General features: G+C 45.8%; 1 protein-coding gene across 4 annotated transcripts in view; it reads left to right on the forward strand.

Moving 5' to 3' along the window:
* The window catches only part of C21H1orf226 (chromosome 21 C1orf226 homolog), a 281,417-nt gene that overhangs the window by 66,998 nt on the left and 193,187 nt on the right, over positions 1-21,232 (forward strand). For all 4 annotated transcript variants that reach the window (XM_074349719.1, XM_074349720.1, XM_074349721.1 and 1 more), the window contains exon 2: positions 2,068-2,139. In XM_074349719.1, the coding sequence (XP_074205820.1) occupies positions 2,068-2,139 (72 nt within the window). The remainder of the gene's footprint in view (positions 1-2,067; positions 2,140-21,232) is intronic.

Genomic DNA, 21,232 nt, shown 5'->3' on the forward strand with positions numbered 1-21,232 from the left:
TGTTGCCTCCATCCTCTGTACCCTGGCTGCTTTGCGATTCTCAATCCAGCTGCACCTCTTCCTGAGAAGGGAGAGTTGGGCTGGGTGGAGGTCTCAGGGTGGGGATGGGTCTCAGGGTGGGGATGGGCCCCAGTTGGGCACTTGCGTTCAGGCCCAGTTGTGGCTCTCACTGGGTATCAGGCCCTTCCTCGGGGTGCAGGGATCAGTGTGGGAGGACTGTGCTGTCCCCTAGGTTCATCTATAATGGGTGACCTTGCTTGATCTTGAGGTCCCAGCTCTCATGTGATGGCCAAGGGAACACAAGCCCTGAAGGTCTGAGTGCCAAGTTAATCCCTACTGCTCACAGTTCAAGGCAAGAGCCATCAGGCGTGCAGCGTCCTGGAGAGGAAGCGTGGAAACTGCCCCCGGCTGTGGGTGGTGCTTTGAAGTTGGGAAGTCACAAACCTGGCCTCACGTCATTCCTGCCTATGTGGGTCACTGACATGCTGACAAACTGTGGGGCCCCAGCAGAGCTCAGAGGGGAGAAACACCAACCATGGTTAAATCTGAGGGGTGTTTACCTGCTGTGGTGACGCTGTCTGTCTAGGGCCCAGTCTGCAGTGCGCACCCTGCTTACTACAAGCTGCTCTTCAGTGTATTAGCACAAACTGTGGATCTGTACTGGGGGAAGTCCTTTTGCAGTATTTAGTTTTTGAAACCCTCCTCACTGGGGCCAGCCTTACCGCCCGATTTTAGGAAGAACCTTCTATTCCCACAACCACAGGAAGTACGTTTCCTGCAGAGACAACTGCCCTGCTCTTACCTTCTATTAACGCGACCTTTGCTTGGTTGGATAGACGTTTAAATCATCCTGGGGCTGTTGATTTCTAGGATGTCCCCTGGGCTATTTTATATAGTTTGTGTGTAAAAAGGAAGGGCACACGCCAGTGGGTCAGTATGGACTGGGGTGGTATCTTTGAAGGCATATCACATGCTTCGTAAATGTTGGGTTGTCATCCTCTTTTCTTGTTTTATTCTGCTGAGTAATGATACCTGAAATTATCTATACTTTTGATTCAACAATCCCACTTGTAGGAATATAGCCTAAAGGGCTACTTGGATGAGCTCAAAGGTGTGTAGATAAGGAGGTTTGTGAAAGCAATTTTGTAACAGTGCCCTAGGGTAAGTAGCCATCAGTAGGGGAGCCGTCGCATGTAATGTGACAGACCTATATGCATTGGTGGAGAAAGATAACCAAGTTTTATTTAAAGTCAAAAAAATGAAGTTGCAGAACGGTATGAATAGTAGGAACCTTTTTATATAAAACAGATTCCTCTGTATGTCTATGAATATATGTGTCTGTCAATACACAAAAGGATGTACATCAAACTGTTGACAGTGGGGGGACTTTATTCTTTTGCTTTGCATGTTTCTGCATTATTTGAAAGGGTACAGCAAGAAATTATTCATATATTAAACAACCTGCATGTCGTTTGGTTTTAAAAAATAAAAAGTCTAATCAGGTTAAACTTCTGACTAGAAAACTAGTCCATTCCTTTTCTCCATTTAGGAACTTACCCAAGGGTCTGAGGTCTCTGTGACATCCAGGGCTAATTCAATGAAGTTCTATCAATAAAGAGTATATATTCTTCTTTTTTATTCTTTGGGAGTGTTTTAATATGTGCAGAGCACATTTGTGTAAGAGATTTGTACCTTATCTCGTTTGATCTTTGCTGAAATCCCATTTTACAGATGAGGAAATTGAGACAAAGGCTAAGTGGCTTGTCACAAAGAGAGGGGTGGGAGATTCTTCACACCCAAGTTTTTCTGATTCAGAAGCGCTGCTGTTTAAACACAGTGCTTGCTGTGTCTCTGATTAAAAATGAGGCGAAAAGGGAAGCTATTTCTTGTTTAGTTGCTTTTTAAGAAGTTAGAAATAGTCTCAAAACAAGACACCCTTTTTGCTCTTGATTTCCTCACCTGTAAAATGAACTGCATGACCTCTGAGGGTCCTTCCAGCCCTAGCATTCTGTGACTGGGGACGCTTGCCATCCCTCTTCTCAATGAATGTTTGCTTCTTCCCCACAGTACGTAGGAAGCCTGGATGTGCCGAGGCCCAACAGCAGAGTGGAGATCGTGGCTGCCATGCGCCGGATCCGGGTGAGTGGCTGGAGGTGGGGCTCTGTGGAGCGGGAACTCAAGCGTCCTGTCTGCTGGCCCTTTTAGAAAATACTGAAAGTGCCAGATTGGATGGCTGCACCCTTTGTAAACGTTGGACCCCCTCTCCTTACACTGGCCACGGACACTGTTGTGAGTTAGGTAGTTGATCTTGACTAAAGGCCAAGGTTAGAATGGCTATGGTGGCTGGAGGGTTATGTCCCTCCCTCCCTTATGACTGCTGCTTCTCCAGCTGAGTTGCATGTTACCCTTGAGGATGTGTGGGGTCTGCCAGGGAGTCAGAGAGAATGGTGAAGTATCTTTTTGATTCAAAGATTTTAGGGAAAATGTTTAGTGATTAACTGATAATTGGCTCAAAACATTTAAAAAGTAAAGCATTTTTATGGTACATAAAGATTTACTTAAATTTTTAAGAAATGTAGGATTTCAACAAAATCTCCTTGGTTGCCCTAGGCTCTGGACACGTGTGCATTCTCTTCTGGTATTTTGGGTACTCTTAGAAGACTTAGGTCAACATTCCAACCTGTTGCTTTCTGACTCTGTGATACACAGAGCAGAGACTGAATAAAAATTAGGTTATCTTCCAATCACTGTGAAGGAGTTTGCCCATGTGCTCTGCCATGAAATGAGAAATTAGATGTGTGCAATTTTGAAGGTGGGGTTGGGGTTGGTCAAGTGAATTGTAAGGACTTTTGGAGAGAACCAGTGTTGGAGGTGGCTGGCTTGGCTGTCCTGGTTGTAGCCTGAATTGGGCTCTGTGTCTTCTGGAAGAATCTGCTCACCTCAGTGGAAAACACATAGCGGGTGTTGGGTGCTTCATTTTGTTTTTTGCCAATTTTGCTTTCAGTCAATTCATCTGATCAACAGAAACTGCAGTTCAATGACAGCAATTTTGGGAAGAAAATTAGTATTTTGCTTCTGATTCCCCAAGCAGTTCATCAGCCTAATAATCTTTTCACTGCTTTCACCAGCCCGGTCCTTCTGCATTTTTTATTGTTAAGTTGAATTTGTTGAAACTACCATTAAATGCAGTGCTGTTTTCCATGAACATAGAAATGAATCACTTCAAAGCATTTTCACTTGGGTTCATTTAATGTTCACAAGCTGTGAAATAGGGGTCATGTTACTCTCATTTTCTGGGTTAAGCTGAGGCCGAGAGAGTCAGAGGGGTCTAGAAATGGCGGGCGTGTGGCCTGAGTGCGCGTCTCCACTTGGTCTCGTGAGAACTTGCGAAACGCATCGCCCCTTTGGCTTCAGGCCTGGCCTTCGGTGTTCCCACGCCTCTTCTCTTCCTTCACCTGCCTGCTCAGGTAGAAAGCACTGAGGCTGCAGCTGGGCATGTCTGGGGTGTTGCCCTTGTGAGGATGCGTTACTGTTCTCACCACCGATGCCACCGTTGCCACTGTGATAAGAACTGGACCTGGAGCTGGCCTGGCCTTAGGGTTTCAAGTAAAAAAAATTTCCTCTTTTCTTCATATTTGACGGAGAGGCAGGGAATATGTTATTGGTAATATCACTGTTAATAATATCTCTATTAATACTGGTAGCCATTTTGACTGGGACATTGTGTTGTACACCAGAGATTGACACATTGTAATTGTACTTCAATTAAAAAAAAAGTACTGAAGTGGAACAAAGTTAGAGGAATGGTACTATCTGACTTCAAGACATACTATGAAACTACAGTAATCGAAGCCTCGTGTTACTGAGGGAATAATGGATTTTATGTGTATTTGTTCTGACTCTATTTCTGCATATATATTTTAAAGTTACATCATAATAATTAAAATGATTATTCTTACAAAAATACTAGTAGCTATCAGTAATAGTTACTATTTAGTACTTTGTGTTAGGTGCTTTATTAGGCCTTTTAATATTGAAATGTTGCTATTTGCAACTACTCTGGATGAGGTGAGGGTATCATTGTTACATTTTATAGATGAGGAAACAGAAACTGGGGGCATTAGATAATCCTAGATGAAACTGGTGTTGGTAGTTGGAGCTGGAATTCACACCCAGGACTGCATGGCTCCTTGATGGGGTGGTGACCTCAGCTTGAGAACCCAAGGGTCAGGATGTGGAGCTTCCCCAGCGAGGGAGTCAATGGCAGAAATAAACTTTGTAGACGGAACAGAGGTACGGGAAGCCATCGATGCGAAGCAACAGAGGGTAGGACGTGTGATGGGGCTGGCTACACATGGTTCCTGGAGGCCTTTGGGGCTGGTGTGTGGGTATTCCTTCCCCTCCCCAGTCTGCTTTTCCATCATCACCTGTCAGCCCAACTGGCCATGTGCCAGCAGCTCCCTTCCCTATGACCTGCTTCCAGTGCTTAACGAGCAGCTCATTAAATGAGAGGGAGAAATTAATTGGCCAGAAAGCTGTTTGGTCTGGCTGTCCAGTCCCCTGTTTAGTCTGGCCACAATAAGGACTCTGGGTGTGTGTTTTACTCTGAACCCCCCAATTCACTGCTAGATCCAGTCTGCTGTTTTCTTTTCTTCTCTCTCTTTCAAAAGCTGTTTTGGCTGTAATTACAGTTGTCAAGAACTAGGGCATGTGATTTCTGTGTAAAGGACTATTCCTGACTTTGTCCTTTTATGTTGAAAGATGCCAGACTAACGCTGGGCAGGACACTGTGGGGTTTGGTTGCTGGATGTTCTTGTGGATTCACAAGATGCAGCCCTCAGCTTGAGCCAGAGCAGTGGCTCGTCCTCAGAGAGAAGCAGTCACAGTAAGGACCACAGTGCCTTACACCTGTGAAGTGCATTGTGCCTCGCCAGGCCCTTTAGATGCCAGTCTCCTGCATCCTCTCTGGAGCTCTGCACAGGGGAGTGGATGGAGTAGTGCAGACCGTGTTCATTTCTCAGAGCAGGAAGCACTCAGAGTGAAAGGACTGGCATGAGGGTGGCCAGATTGATCTTCTGAGTTGGGGCTCAGCAGGTGTGTGGTTTGCTGTTCTGCCCCAATACTGCACTGCAATGTTGACTCTGAGCTAAATATGTGGGCTGTTGATCTGCCTGGTGGCTTTCCTCTTCCCTCTCCCTGTTTCTCATTTATTCTCTTGCCATGTAGATTTTCTTTTACGTTAAAAAAAAAATCTTCTCAAATGTGCTTTCAAAGTTTTTTTTTTTTATGGTGGTTAAAATCATGTAACATTTAACTATTTTTAAGTGTGTAGTTCAGCAGTGTTAAATACATTCACACTGTTGTGTAACAGATCACTCTTAAACTTCATCTTGCTAAACTGAAACTCTGTACCCATTAAACATGAATTCTCTCTTCCCCTTCCCCCCAGTCCTTGGCAGCCACCTTTACATTTTCTATCTCTGTGGTTTTGACTGCTCAGATACCTCATATGGGTGGACTCATACCATATTTGCCAATTTGTGATGCTTGTTTCACGTAGCATGTTGTCCGCCAGGCTCATCCACGCTGTAGCATGTGATCAGATTTCCTTCCTGTTTAAGGCTGCATAGTATTCAGCTGAAGGTATATAACACATTTTCTTTATCCATTTCTCTGTTGGGCACTTGGGTTTCTTCTACCTTTTAGCTTTTGTGAATAATGCTGCAATGAACATGGATATGCAGGTATCCATTTGATATCCCGTTTTGAATTCCTATGGATGTATACCTAGAAGTGGGAATGCTGGATTCTATGGTAATTATTTTTCTAAATTTTTTGAGGAACCTCCATACTGTTTTCCATAATGCTTGCACCGTTCTGTATTCCCCTAACAGTATATAACGGTTTCAAGATTTTTTTTTTTTTTTCTTAGTAACATGTACCTTCCTGGGTGCTGGCCCTTTAAATAGGTTTTCTTTTTCTGGTAAGGATCTGTTGGGTTGGGAACCACTAAGCCCTTGGAGTGTTGCTGGGTGGTCTCAGGAAGCAGGACGTGCATTCACTCTGGATTGCCAGGTTGCTTGCTGTCATAGGGCCCTTCTAGCCAGGGCACAGGAGATCCCCGGGAAGTCTGTGGGGGACTCACTGAAGGCTGGGGTCAGTGATAGCAGCCAGGTGACCCCTGAGGTGAGGATACCGTGGCTCAGGGAGGACTTGCAGTTCCTGGAGGGCAGGGACCACAACACATCATACTGCCTTTGAACCCCAGCTGCCTACCCTGGTTCCTAACTATTAGTACACACTCACAGGTTTATCTTGAATGAAAGAACGACTTAAATGTTTTCCCCAATATAATGTACTGGCATAAACTCAGTCTATTATGTACTTCAGACATATGGAATCATAGCATATTATTCATTGTCTGAAGTGACTGTAACTGCAGTTTATCAGTTTGTCCACCGGATTTTACAGAGGCCCAAGGTCATACAGGAGGAAGACTCAGATCTTCCGACGCCCAGCCCAGAGTGCTTTCCACCACTGCAACGTGAGGCCGCTGGAAATTCACTGCACGCTTTTTTGCTTCCTTGTTTTCTTTGGATAGCTTCTAGGAGTTTCCATTGATTAATTTGGGAGTTGGGGTGGATTTTGGGGAGCACTGACTGTCAGACAGAGTTGGAATAAATGGTAGTCGTGGTAGCAGTAGTTTTTGGATCTGCCCCACTGCTTTTTTTTTTCTTTTCCTCCTGTTGTCATTTTCTTTTTCAGGGCCTGCCACTTTCCCCAAGGTTGGCAGAGATATCTTTAAACTGGTCCCCTTGACCCAAAAAGACCCTGATCCGTTCCCTTGTTTGTCATAAGAAGTCTTCAGTTTCTTTTATTTTCTGTATTAGTTTTACTGTTGCTACTGAAACAAGTGACCACACATGTACTGGTTTAAAACAATACATGTTTATTGTCTTACAGTTCTAGAGGTCAGAAGTTTTAAATGAGTCTTATGGGGTTAAAATAAAAAATGGGTCAGCAGAGGCTCTCAGGGAGCATCTGTTCTTTGCCTTTTCCAGCTTCAGAGGCTGCCTGCCTTCCTGGGCTTGTGGCCTCATCACTCTGAACTCTGCTTCTATCATCACAATCCCTTCTTTGACTCTGACCCTCTTACTTCCCTCTTATAAGGACTATTGTGATCACTGGGCCCATCTGGATAATCCAGGATAATCTTCCCATCTTAATCATGTCTTCAAGGTTGTTTTGCCGTGTAAGGTAACATAGACACAGGTTCCAGGGATTGGGACGAGGACACCTTTGGAGGCCCATCACTCCACCTACCACGCCTGCCTTGTTTACTGCCTGCCTAAAGGGATAAGCTAAGTGGTGGGGGCAGGGCCAAACCTGCAGGCCCTCTGATTCCGGTTTGGATACTTTCCCCACTCCAGGTCAGCTGCCTCTTATTGGGTCAACCCATGTGTTCTCTTCTGATCCCTATGTTGACCCAGGCAGGAAGGCAGCTTAAGAGACACTCTGCAGAAGCACTGGATGACTGTCCTGCTCTTTGTCTGCCAGGGATCCAAAGGTCTGCGAAGATGCTAGCCAGAAGAGGAAAACAAGAGAAAAGGGAATGACTTTTTTTTTTAAGAAGAGTTCACAAAGTTTAGTGAAGTTCTGCGTGAACCCACGGTTGGTCTGGCACTGGGTTTGCTCCCTTGGAGGTTACTGGTTGAAAGTGAGGGGTGGCTAGTAATTCTGAAATCGGGCTGCTGGCTTTGCACCATCGGGCCTGCTGTGTGAGTAGTGAATTTGGCAGCGAAGTATTTGGTATGATTTTTGAGTCCTTTGTTCCCAGAGGTTAGTACCAATCACCTGCGTGGCACTTTTTAGCATCCTTGCGAAGGCAGCTCTGTGTAGTCAAAACAGCTCTCAGTGAGGAACAGTGAGAGCTGGACTTTGAGTCTCCTGGGCTTGACGGCTCACCTTGCTGGGGTGTCTGATGGCCATTAGTCTCGGTTTGCTTGTTTATAAAGGGGAAATGATGACGCTTCTTGTTCTCTCTGGTGCTATTGTTGAGTCTGCAGTAGTGCATGAAAAAATACTTCGTACACCAAAAAGGGCTATTTATATTCATCAGTATCCATTTTATACCTTCCTCGGGATTTCAAAACATTTTGTAAGTGCACATAAATACCGTGAGAGAGATTGCGCTGCTTCACCTAGCTCCTTTTAATAGCCAGCGTCTCTTTTTATCAGGTTTCCGTGCAAATGTCATTTCCTTGGGGAGGCCTCCCCTCACTCGGTCCTTCTGTCCTCTCATAGGATCTGTGGCCGTACCCCTCTCTTTTGAAGCACTTGTGGCAACTGTATTCCCGGTGTCTGGCAGGGTGCCCACCTTTGCTCAGTAGACTTTTATTGAGTGACTGAGAAAATTAATCTTAGTTGATAACCATGTGAGCACGAAGCAGTGAAACTTAGGGAGGCTCCACCGAGGGGGTGTCAGGAAGAAAAAATTCAGATCTGACCAACCGTCTACCTTCACCAGGGCCACTGGTGTGTGGAGAGCCCGGCCGGGCTCCAGCCTGGCAGCTGGTGTTCTGTTACTCTCCTACCTTTGGAACCTGCTGTAGCTGCTGGAAGGGAAGCCTCAGGTCGGGAAGGGGAGAGGCATCCTGTTGGGCCTTCAGTACTGGAAAGGAGAAGGCTGTCCTTGTGGCCAGAGACCAGGTTTCTGGCCATTAAAAACCCAGGGAGCAGAGCCCTGCAGTAGAAATGTGGTGCAGCCTCATGGAGGCTGTGCAGCCTGGACCTGGCGGGGTGAATGTGTGCAGCCACGGGCACTTGGAGATGTGTGGTCCCGCATCGTGGCTCCTCTGGCTGTGGGCTGGGTAAGCTCTTGACTGTATTGCAAACAGCTTTCCCAAGTCCAGCATGGGATTGGAGCTGGCTGTTGAACCGTGACTTGATTTCTCAAGAGTGGCTGCTCGGGACTGTTGTTGGTCAGTAGCCCTGAGCAAAATGGTCTGGTGACCAGGAAATGGCCAAGCCCTCCCTTCTCCCACAACTCCCTTCCAGAATTGCCAAAAATTTCTCTGAAGAAAACAAACAAACATAAGTTGGCCCTGGGTGCTCTTGGGAGAACAGGAATGAAATGCTGTTGAGGGAACCTCCGGGGACTGGGGACACTGGTAGCTTTATGGAGCAGCGACTGGAGCTGTGAGTGCCTCATAGCACGTTTTCCTCCCCACAGGCATTAAGGCCCTGCGCGTAGCCTCTTTTCTTCATACATTCAGCCACACAATCCATATTTTACCTGCTCTGGGAAGCTTTGTCCAGGGATCACTTCATCCCTTTATGTAACTCTCCTCCTTAGCGGCTACTCTCAGCATCATTTGCTCTTTTTTCATTAATTGTTTCCTTCTCTTCCCAAGTTCAGAGTTGGCAAGTCTACCTCTGAACAGCTTAGGTTGTAACACCAACCTCCTTTTCATTAATTTAGCATGGCCCTATTAATTTCCTATTGCTGCTGTAAACAAATTACTACAAACATAGTGGCTGAAAACAACACAAGTTTATTATCTTACAGTTCTGGAGGTCAAAATTCCAAAATGGGGCTAAAAATCAAGAAGCTGGCAAGGCTGCTTTCCTTCTGAGACTCTAGAGAGACTCTGTGCCCTTGCTTTTCTGGCTTCTAGAGGCTGCCTGAATTCCGTAGTCCTTGGCCCCTTTCCATCTTCAAAGCCAGCAATCACATCACTCTGACCTCTTTGACTCTGACTCTTCTGCCTCCCCCTTGCATGTATAAGGACCTTGGTCATTACGTTGGCTCCTCCTCCTTCCCCCGAAGATCCAGGGTGATCTCCCCATCCCAGGGTTCTTAATTTATTCACCTCTGTAGAGTCCCTTTTGCCATATCAAGGTAACATATTCACAGGTTTTGGTGATTAGTGGGCATCATGGGGGTGCAGTGTAAGTGGTGTGGTGGTGGCACTATTTTGCCTACCACAGAGGGATTACAGTATTAGGCTTTTGTAGCAGGGATTGGAAAGATTCCACCCCTTTACTTGAGGGGTCAGGAAGAACTAACTTCAAATTCGATTTCTTCTGTTGACTAGCTAAATGACTTTGGACCCATTTCTTACTCTATCAGTCTTTAATTATCCGTAAAATTGGGATGTCTCCTTTACAGTTTGATGTGAGTGCAGGCAAAGCACTGAGCGAAGTGCCGACCACATGTGATGTGCACCATACATAGTAGTTCCCTTCCCTTGTGTGTATTGTGCAGGGACAGTGGCTCAGAAAAGCATACAAGCTGGCTGTCAGACACACTTAAGCACCTGGTAAATGTTAGCTATTAGTGACATCAGCTTTGCATGTCGATTGATTTTTTTTCCCTTAGTCTGAAGATGAGTGTTTCTCAAAATGGGTTCTGTGGCTCTCTTAGAATTTAGGGATGTATTCTCTGGCATCTGAGTTCTTTATAAGAATAAAAAAAAAATTGTGTTTTCATTTGATCCAATGACAACTAATAAGCCTATTCTGGACTCTTGGAAGGACCATGTTTTGCCTGAGTGCTGTCAACTGATTTTATTGTCCACCGTTGTGTTTGTTTCCTTGTGTTGGCACCAAATAGTTCTCTTGTAATTGTCATGCACTGAAGAAAAAGCTCCCAGTATGCCTGTAATGAATTCCTTTAAGGTGGAGGATAAATGACCATACTGCACCTTGTAGGAATTAAGATTTGGTAGTGGTTGGAACAGAGGACGGTGGTCGAAAAATGGAATCAGCACATGGAGCCCGAGACTGTCGGCAAGGCTGCAGTGCAGTCAGGCTCCCTGCAGTGGCCGAGTTGCTTGTGGCTTGTGTGTCTGGTGTTTGTTCTGATTAGCTCCAGTATCTCTTCTGATTTGTTGGCACCTGTCTGTCTTACTTGTCAGAATACTGAGTATCGCCCAAGTCTGTGTATGCTGGATTCAAAAGAACTCACCGCATATTCTTGTTGTGAGCAGTGATATAATTTCAGTTAAATAACAAACTCTTCTCTGACATGAACATCTTTACCTGGAATTTACTGGTTATGCTATTTGTGTTTAATTCATAAATTTGTAAAAGACCTGTATGTGTAAGTAGTTTATATCCCGCTTTATGTTTAGATATTTAAATAACATTATACATGATTTTCCAACACTTTTTTTGGTAACAGCTTTATTGAGGCATGATTCTCATATACTGTACAACTTACCCATTTAAAGTATATAACTCAGTGGTTTTTCAGTGTATTCATAGTGTTGTACAACCATCACTATAATCTGTTTTAGCACATTTTCATCACCCCAAAAAGAAACTCTGCACATCTTAACCTTCACCTTCCAGTGTTCCCCAAGGCCTCCAGCCCCAGGCAACTGCTAATCTACTTTCTGTCCCAATGGATTTGTCTATTTTTGGACGTTTCTTACAAAAATGGCATCATACAATACATGGCCCTTTTGACTGGCTTCTTTCACTTTGCGTAATGTTTTCATGGTTTATCCATGTTAAGGCATGTGTAAGCACTTCATTTCTTTTTATTACTTACTGAATAATATTCCATGGTGTTGATATACCACATGTCATTTATTCATTCAGATGCTGAGTGTTTGCAATTTATTTTTCCTTGTAAAGGAGCCCAGACTATTAAATTTTAGAAAACGTTTGACGTGGCTTGAGGAGTGTGTGATGGGATGGTTATGGTGGTTGTCTTCTCAGCCAAAGGGAACAAATCATTGCTTTCTTAGGTAATCTGGGATGAGACATTCTCATCAGTATAAAGAAAGGTGCACTGATAGAATAACTTTATTTCTTCCCACTCATTTAAAAAATGCTTTATCTGTAAGCAGAGAAGAGTTAGTAAGAATCAGCTGTTGTCAAAGCTAACACATGCTTGCTTTTAAAGATGTATTACTTTATTACAGCCATTTATGCTCAAGAGTAAGAAGTAATGTAATTGAGCTTTCACAGGAGCATTTGAATATTGCCTGGCTCAGCCCACAGTGTCTTGTGCCGACCTACTTAATGCTCGGGGGTCTTTTTAAAGCCAACAGTGTTTATCCGTCCCATCACGAGGAGATGAAGAACCCCAGGTCCTTGCTGCCATGTTAACCAGTCTTTGGGCACCCATTTGTTCATGTTCCTGCCATTAGTAACCGATTGCACTGAGCATCTACTGCTCGTATTAATGTCTTCTGTGCATTTTTAAAAAGTATATACATAATATTTATCATTTTAACCATTTGTAAGTGTCCATTATTATCACCACTGTCTATACTCAAAACTTTTTCCTCATTCCCAACATGAACTCTCTACCCAATGAACAGTAACTCTGTCTTTCCTCTCAGCCTCTGGTGACCTCTGTTCTACCATCTGTCTCTGATTTTTGCTTATTCTAGGTTCCTCATATAAGTGGAATCTTGGATAATATTTGTCCTTCTCTGTCTGGCTTACTAGCATGAATGTTTCAAGGACCACCCATGTTGAAGCATAAATCAAATTTCATTCCTTTTTATAGCTGAATAGTATTCTCTGCTGTGACTTTTTGCACTTACTGCATTATCCAGGCTTTGGTGTGTGGCTGTTTCTTCTCAGGACCAAAAGCAGCATATTGTGGTCAGGGATGCACAGTCATGGAACAAGGCATCCTCAGCAGTGAACACTGAGGACCTGAGCTGCTGGAGGGAGCCCTTTTTGATCTCTGCTGAAAGCCTGATCTGTCACTTATGTAGTACTATAGTTGTTAAAGTCAGTTGTCATGTCCATTGTCGCCTAATTTTGGTCTCCAATAACCTTATAAAGAGCAAGTATCACCCCTGTTTTACAGATAAGGGCCATCTGTGAAATGTGAATGACTTGCTTAAACTATTTATCTTATTGTTGTCCTTATCAGTGATGACGAGACTTGATTCTAGACTTTGCCGTGTGCTGTGTGTCATGCTCCATGGGAAATGCTTCCACAAGTACTATGTTACTTGATCTTCAGATCTTCACAACTCTCTGTGACCATCATCTCCTTTCACAGATGATTTAACCGAGGCGCAGAGGGTACACACCTTGCCCTAGATCGCAGAACTGGTAAGTGGGGAATCTAGGATTCCCTCCAGAGCTTGAACGAGGTATAGTTGTAGTACCAGAGCCAAGCAAAGACCCCCACCGTGCTTACTCCTGGGTCAGGGATCCTGGAGGAACATGCTGTTTCCACTTTACCAAGTATCTGTCCAGGCAGCGTCATCCATGTTCCTGAGTGTGCCTTTTTCCAAACTGGGAACACTGCCAGGCAGTGTAGAGCACTAGATATAAATAAGGCCATCATTTGATTTTTTATAAAGTACTTTTTAGATTTTGAGACTCATATATCCTGTGTGACACCCTCCATTTGGATATCCCAAAGGCACCTTAAATTCAACATGTCAGGAACGGAATTCATCATTGCCACAGCCTTTGCTCAGAACCCTCTCCCCTGCAGGTTTTTTTTTTTCTTTTTATGTTTTCATATCTCATTGAAAAGTATTTTATCAATCCAATAATCTAAGCTGGAAACCTCAGGGTCACCTTAGACGTTTCTCTGTCAGTAGCCTCTACATTAATCACCCGTACTGATTTTGCCCCCTAAATATTTCTCAAATGTGTCTCTCCCTCTCCATCCCTCCCTGGGGGGACCCATGTCATCTTACAGTAGCCCTTCAGATTGCCTCTGTGCCCTAGGCTTGTCCCCTTCCTACCCATCCTCCACTCTGTTGCCTGGCTTATCTGGCGCATCTGCCTAAACGCAGGTCTGTAGGACTTGTCCTGCTTAAGACCCCGTGATGGTGGTTCATCGCTTGCAGGCTGGAGTCTGGACTCTGAGCAAGGCATGCGCCAAGGCCGTGGTGACCACAGTGGCAGTCCCGCTGTTCTCGGTGCCCTGCACTTGTCCTGTTGGCTCCCGCCTCCATTCCTGCTCTTGCCTCTGCCTGGGATGCTCCCCCTTCTCCGGGTGGCCTCCTCAGGACTCAGCTGAACTTCTGCGTATCCTACATGAACCAGTTTGGGCTTCCATCCCCTCTGTCTCTACACTTAGACGACAATATATGTGTCTCCTTCGGGGCAGGGACTATGATAATCATCTTGAGAGCCATGGGATGAATGCTAATTCTTCTTGTAAAACAGGAACAATGTCAACTCTGTTAGAATTAAAGCCAACAGCGATGTCAGGTCCTTAGCATGTGCCTGGCCTATAATGGATATTCAGGGAATGTCAGCATCTCCTCTCTGTGTCTCTGCTGCATTTGTGATTAGAGAGAAACTTTCCCCGGGCATCCACACACACTGTCGTTTGCTGCAATGTTTCCTTCTGAGCTGTTCTGGACTTGGAGGCAGAAACCCTTTGATTATTTTCCTGCTCCACTACTGTGACTTTGGGCAAGTGAATTTCTTTGAACCTCAGGCTTCTACTTTGTGAAGTGAGGGTTGTCTTTGCTCAGTTTCCTCATAGCTGTTTCCTCAGGGTTAAATGAGATACCACATAGAAGGCTTTGTAAATTGCCAAGTGCACATATAGATAGTGACGTTTGGGCCCAGAAGGCAGCAAGACAAGTGCCACAAGCCCCTTGGTCAGGACCCCTTGCTGGTAGAATTTCCTCCCTGGCATTGCTGTCCATGGTTGAATCTGGTGCCTCCGTCACCAGGTCTAGATGGAAAACTTGCTGTCTGTCTGTTCTGTAGCGCCTGGCCCTCTGGCACTGCGTCAGGGTGACAGCTAACGGGCAGCTGCTGCTGCTTCGTCTTCTGTCTCTGGAGAGGTGTGTAACCACGCTGTGGGGATGACAAATCACTTCTCTGCAAGGAGCTCAACCCTGCTATCTAACAGTTGGAATCCCCGTTGTTAGTGTGATATTAGCAATTTACCCTGTTTCCTTAACCACTAACCGTCTTGAGAAGATTTGGGATTCTCCTTTAATGCTATTAATAGTCTCATCAACCCGAGGGCTTGTTAAACAGGAGGAACACACACCCTGGATTTCTACTGAGAACTGTCACTCTGAGCTCTTCCTCCTCACAGAGCTTCTCTCCTGTAGCTGCCGGAGCCCTGGGCTTTTGTTCCTCTCCTTTTAAAGGCCTTGGTGGGGGGAGCATGGACTCTGGAGCCCCAGGCTTGACCCTCTGCTTGGCTAGGACTTGTGTCCAGAGTGACTTTCTCACCCCTGCCTCCAGGAGGTTGTGAGGGTGACCATTTCCATGTGGGAAGTCAGTATCCCCTCTTGCCTTTCCCTCTGGCTGGCTCAGCTCTTCCCAAGACGTTCCAGGCTCCTCTCTCTCCAGCTGCTCATGGAGTGAGGCCTCTTGCCTTTGCTTTGTGCTCCAGAGCAACCCTGCTTGCTACCTGACAGCCTGCAGCCTTTCTGCAAGAGGACCTCTTTGGAAGGGGCAAGCAGCTCCAAACAGCTCAGACACAGACTTCATCTCACTTTCTTGTTGACAGCCACGTCAGCCTCTACTGTGTTTTGTCACTCGTGGACCCAGGTAGCTAAGTTTTTTGTTTATCCTGGCCCAGGAGAAGCTGGAAAAGAAGGCAGTTTGAATAGCTCTGGGTATACATGAGTTGTGAATATTTTAAAAATTTGACTTGGTGTCTCCTCCATTCTTTTTCCTGGTGGAAAAACCAGAAAAGAAGAGGCAGGGAATGGTTTCATTTCTTTTAGGTGATACTGATACCCAAACATCAGACACAGAAGAATCAATTGTCAAATTCAAAAATAAGTAACAGTGATAGCGAGCCTGCAGTAAATACTAGTTGTGTAACAGGTACTGTTTTAAGCATTTGGCCTCTAGTTCTCACTTAATCCTCTCAACTACTTTATGAAGGGGAGTGTCGATAACGTGCCCAAAGTCACACAGTCAGTAAGTGGCCAGGGCTCCGGCTCTGGAACCCGGGCTCTTGACAGCAACACTGCCTCCCCAAGGTGGACGTAGATCACCCCCAAGTCACCCTGTTTGAAACTGTCTGCAAGTTGGACATCACGTGCCAACTGCAGAGTGCAGCCGTGACCTCTCTGTTGGACCTTTCCCTGCACGGAGCCAGCAGTGGTCTGTACTAGCGCCACTCTGTTGAAACGGGCCCCGCACCATCCCCTCTTCTCTGGGGCTGTTGGTTGAGCCAGTCTGCTCAGGTAGGAGCTTCCGAAGCAGCCTGTCCTCCTGGTCCCGTCAGCGAGGCTTTGTGACAGCAGCTGGTACAGCCGATAAACAGGGTCAGGCTGCTCAGGGAGAGGGTGGTAGCAGGGTCCCCAGAGGAGGCTGCCTGCTCCCTTGGAAGAGAAAAGGCCTAGAAGTCCACTTGCATCATCTGAGGCTTGTGGGCACGTGGGTTGGTTTGTCCTTCCTTGAAAAACTAAGATGAGGTCCTAGTAAAGATAATAAATAGAAGAGAGGACCCAAGCCTACAAAAAAACTCTACCTTCTCCAGATGGTATAAAAGCTGTTGTTCCTCATTGAACAGGAGGCCTAAGGGGCTGCGAGGGGCTGTAGTTGCATCCGGCTCTGTTCATTCTTGAGTGTCCGAACAGGCCCACTTTTAGTTGGGTTGTCTCCACCTGGCGTGCAGTTTGCACCCACAGCTTCTCTTCCTCTTGGGGAGCTGAGCTGGGCTGTCTTCTGAGCACTGGACTCTGTGGTCAAAAGAGAAAGTCTGACTCTCCTGGCTGGGATTTCTGAAAGAACGACAGGATGCTGACAGCTTTGCAGGACGCCAGGCACCGCTTCCAGGTGAGGGCCCTCTTTGGATGGGCTCTAGAGCAGCACTGGCCTTTCCTTGCCAGTGACTCTGTTGATCTGGAGCCCTGGTTTGACTTTTCTTCTCAGTGCCTGCAGTCTTCTGGTCAGCCCCCCCCCCCCCCCCCCCAGTTTTCTCTTTTACAGAATTCCTTTCTTCAGACCTGACTAGATTTCTTGGCTTGCACATCTGGTCTTCATTTAGCAGGGATGACACTTAATTTAAGTAAGAGTTTGGCTTCCTTTAAACTGAGCAGCTTCACCCTGCTGAGGGGGCCAGTGGGGAGTCAGTAGCTAGATGTTTATTGAAAGAGATCACATTGATTTATGGTTTTCACTTAAATCCATTTAATTGTGTGGCTGGGCACTCAGACTGCACCTTTAAGAATCTAGTGCCCTTGTCTCCAGAGGGAGAGAGGTTTCTTCTGAGCCGGTAGGCAGGACCATTGTATGCATGTGGCGTGCATCCCTGCACCCTCATGGAGGAGACTGTGTTGGCAGAGCTGGCAGGCCCCCCATGCACCTAGCACACTGTGTCTGGACTAGTATGAGGCCTGTCATGTCTCTGCTCAGAAGCCTTCAGTGGCTCCCCATTGCCGGCAAATGAAGTACGGAGTTCTCAGCTGGTGGTCAGGGCCTTCCCTAAGCTGACTTCCTCGTGCCTGTTGAAACTCATTTTCCGTCATTGCCCAATTCTCTGACCAAACTGAGTTCCTTACTAGTCTTCAAACATGTGGTGTCTGGTTTTTCCTGCCATCTGCCTTTAAGTTCTTCCCTTTCTCTGGAATTCCCTTCATTCCTTGGCCAGTATCTATTCTTCAAGGCCCATTTCAAATGAAAATCTTTGCCATGAAATCTTTTCTGGTTTCTCTCAGCTGTAGCGTCCCCCTGTGAATGCAGCCACCCTCTGTGTCTCTCCTCAGGTACGTCGGCCTGCTTTGTTTTACACTTATTCTTAGTACGTTGGACTACCTGAGAGTAATGACCCTGGGTTGGTCACATGTGCCCTCCAGCAGAGCGGAACTCAGCTCCTGGAGTAGCGGGAATGAACACTTCCTGAGTGCTTTCTCTGCGCCAGTTCTGAGCAGTGTGTGTATTTTCTCAGTAATCCTCACCCAAGCTTTCAGAGACAGATGCTACGTTTAGTCCCATTTTACAGAAAAGATAACCGGGATAGAGAGGCTAAGTAATCTGCCCAAGGCCACTCGGCTAGCAAGTGGCAGAGCTGAGGTTCTGTATTATTCAGGGTTCTCTAGAGACACAGAACCAGCAGGGTAGGTTTAATATATAGAAAGACATTTATGATGAAGGCTTGGCTCATGCGATTGTGCAGACTGAGAAGTCCCCTTGATCTGCTGTCTGCAAGCTGGAGGCCCAGGGAAGCTGCTGGTGTAATTCCAGTCTGAACCCGAAGGCCCGGGAACCCTGGGAGCCAACGGTGTAAGTCCAGGTCTAAGCCCAGCGGCCTCAGAGTCAGGAGTGCGGATGTCCAAGGGCAGATGAAATGGATGTCCCAGCTCAAGCAGTGCAGATCTGCCCCCTTTCCACCTTGTTCTGCTCCGAGTCTCAGCAGTTGAATGATGCCAGATCTCACTGGTGAGGCTGATCTTTACTTAGGCTTCTGATTCACATGCTAATCTCTTCTGGAAACAGCCTCAGAGACACACCCAGAAATCATGTTTTACCTGCTCTCTTGGTTTCCCTTAGCCCAGGTGAGCTGACACAGAAGATTAACCATCATGGATCCCCACTCAAACTGCCTTTCTAGTCCAGGCTCTCTCCGCCCCTGCCACGTGGCCTCTTCTGTAGTAGGTGCTTGCTTCATACATGTTTACTGAGGAGAATTGCACTGAGGTCCAGAGATGTAAGTGTGCAGCAATAGATTAGTTTAAGAACAAGGAACAGGAAGAAGAGAAGTGTAACTAGAATGAACAGGTGGGGAGAGAATCAAGGAGAGCGAGGAAACCAAGGGGCAGACCGGAGAGGAACACAGGAGGTGGAGCTCATCGTGTGGGGAAGCTTGGGGCTCCTGCTTGTGAAACCACGTTCAAGGGTGCGGGGTGGCCGCACCCTGAGGCAGACACAGGGGTTGTCAGCGGTTGTACCTGGGTCCCAGCACACATGGCACAGTCACCCCAGATGTTCCAAGTGTGACTTAACAGCTTTTACCAAAAGGGGTAGATGGGGGAGGATGCAGATACCAATCTCTCCAAGCCTGCTGGTGAGGAAACGGAGGCCAAGAAAGGTTGACTTGGCCTGGATCCCACTATGGGGACTAGAATTCAGGGCCCTGGTTCCTTCTGCTTTATTTTCATGCTTTGTAGAGAGCAACAAATGGCTTTCTCTCACCCTACCTGTTGTTGGAAGGGGTCGTTTAGAGTGTGTGGGTCTGCTTCTCTCCACCTTTTATTCTGCCTGTGTCTGTTACATCATGCATGTTTCCCTGTTTCTACAACTTCCACTTTGGTCCAGGCCCCCCCATCTCTTGCCTAATAAGTTGTGGTCTTCTTGCACTGGGCTTCTATACTTAGTTTTTATTATCGCCAATGTTGTGTTTTCTACTCCTTGCCTCAACTGTTCCTACCCCTGAACTCTGAGCCTTCTGGTTCTAAGGATCCTGCAAGTGAGCTCTGAGACAATCACCTTTTAAAGGTCTTTCATCAGCATGCTCCACCTGTCTCTTTGTGCTTGTCTCCTTCCACTCACGCCTCGATATGAGCCACCTACTCTTTGGGTCCCACTCTTCCCTTGAGAGTTCATTCCATTTGTGACCTCTCTTCTCTCCTATTGTGCTTCTTCTTGTGGCCGTATTACAATCAGTGTGTCAGTCATTTCTTCTCCATGGAGTCTTCTCAGTGCGTCGAAGGAAAGTCAATGACATTCTCCCACATCACCCTTTTTGGGTGATTCATTCCTTCTTATAACTCCCTAACCCTTTATATGGAAAGATGTCATTCCCAAGGGACCCACTCACCAGCCCCAAGGTGGTGACTTCAGCAAGTGGGCTGCTTGATAGTGTGGCACAGAAAGACACGTGCTCAGTGGGAGAGACTTCCTCAGGTCTTACTCAGCCTACCCACTGTCCTTCACCCAGCACAAGCAAGACCTCTTTATAAAGCCATACAGGAGCGCAAGTTCAGAACGAACCCATCATGGATTGTGGGGCAGAGGGAGGAGAGCAAGCCACGTATCCACCAATAAATGGCAGCTAAAGGTAGACATGGATTATGCCTGTTCTGAAGAAGGAAGAATAAATCTCACATTTCCTGGACAGTAGGGTAGCTGTAGCAACAGAAATATACGTACATCATGAGGTTCTGACTTTGAACTTAGAGATCTGAATCGCAGAGACCGAGTCTCTGTGGTGCATATAAACCACTTCATCTCTTTTTATTGAAGAATGGTGTTAGAAGCCAAGGTCTGGGTGTAGGTGTGCATGTAGCTACTGGCATGTCTTTGTTCTAACTCTCAGCCGATAAAGCACGGAAATAGATGTTTGTGTACTACTGTTGTATATATACTTGTTTATCACTTTTTCTGTATGTAACCATCTGTATCTGTATTAAGCTAAACATAAATTAATATGATATCCCCAAATCTAATCCATTCGCACATGAGTCATTCCAGCCTCCTCCCTTTGCTTATCTATAACTTCCTATTTCAACAGTGACAAAACTGGCTCCACCGTCCACTTACTTAATTGCTCAACTCCAGTGTAGTGATTTAAGAATTGTTAACCCTCCTGTGGGAGACAATTTTGACAACTACTGTCCAGTATTTAATATACAGTTCCTTTTGCCTTTCGTCTTACAGACTCTACTCATTTCCAACTGTTACTTTGGTCAGCACCTTTCCCTCACCTCCATGAAATTTGTTTCATGATTTGTAATTCATTTAGATTCTTTTGTCATGGTTTGCATTCCATCCTGGAAGTTCCCCTTCCCCTCCCTCCTAAATTGTTTTCAAAAATTTGCATACATTAAGATTTACTCGTGTGTCAGTAAAGTTCTTTGGGTTTTCGACAAATGTTTAATGTCTTGTGTTTACCATTACTGTATCATACAGAATAATTTCATTGCCCTAAATAATCCTTCTGTATTTCATCTATTTAGTTCCCCTTACTCCCAAATCCCCAGCAACCACTGATATGGATGCTGTCTCTATAGATACTGCTTTTTCCAGAATGTCGTCTGGCTGGATCCAAACCGGCTTCTCTCATTTAGCAATGTGCATGTAAGAGTCATCCATGTCTTTTTGTGGCTTGATCATTTCTTTTTATCACTGAATAGTATTCCATAGTCTGGATGCACCACAGTCTGTTTATCCATTCACCACTCATTCATTCATCCACTCAGTGTCCTTCATTGAAGGACTTCTTGATTTCTCCCAAAGTTTGGCAGTTATGAATAAAGCTACTGTAAACATTCACGTGCAAATTTTTATGTGGATGTAAGTTCCAAATCAGTTGGAT

This window comes from Camelus bactrianus, chromosome 21 (genome assembly GCF_048773025.1).
Source record: "Camelus bactrianus isolate YW-2024 breed Bactrian camel chromosome 21, ASM4877302v1, whole genome shotgun sequence".
Lineage (NCBI taxonomy): Eukaryota > Metazoa > Chordata > Mammalia > Artiodactyla > Camelidae > Camelus > Camelus bactrianus.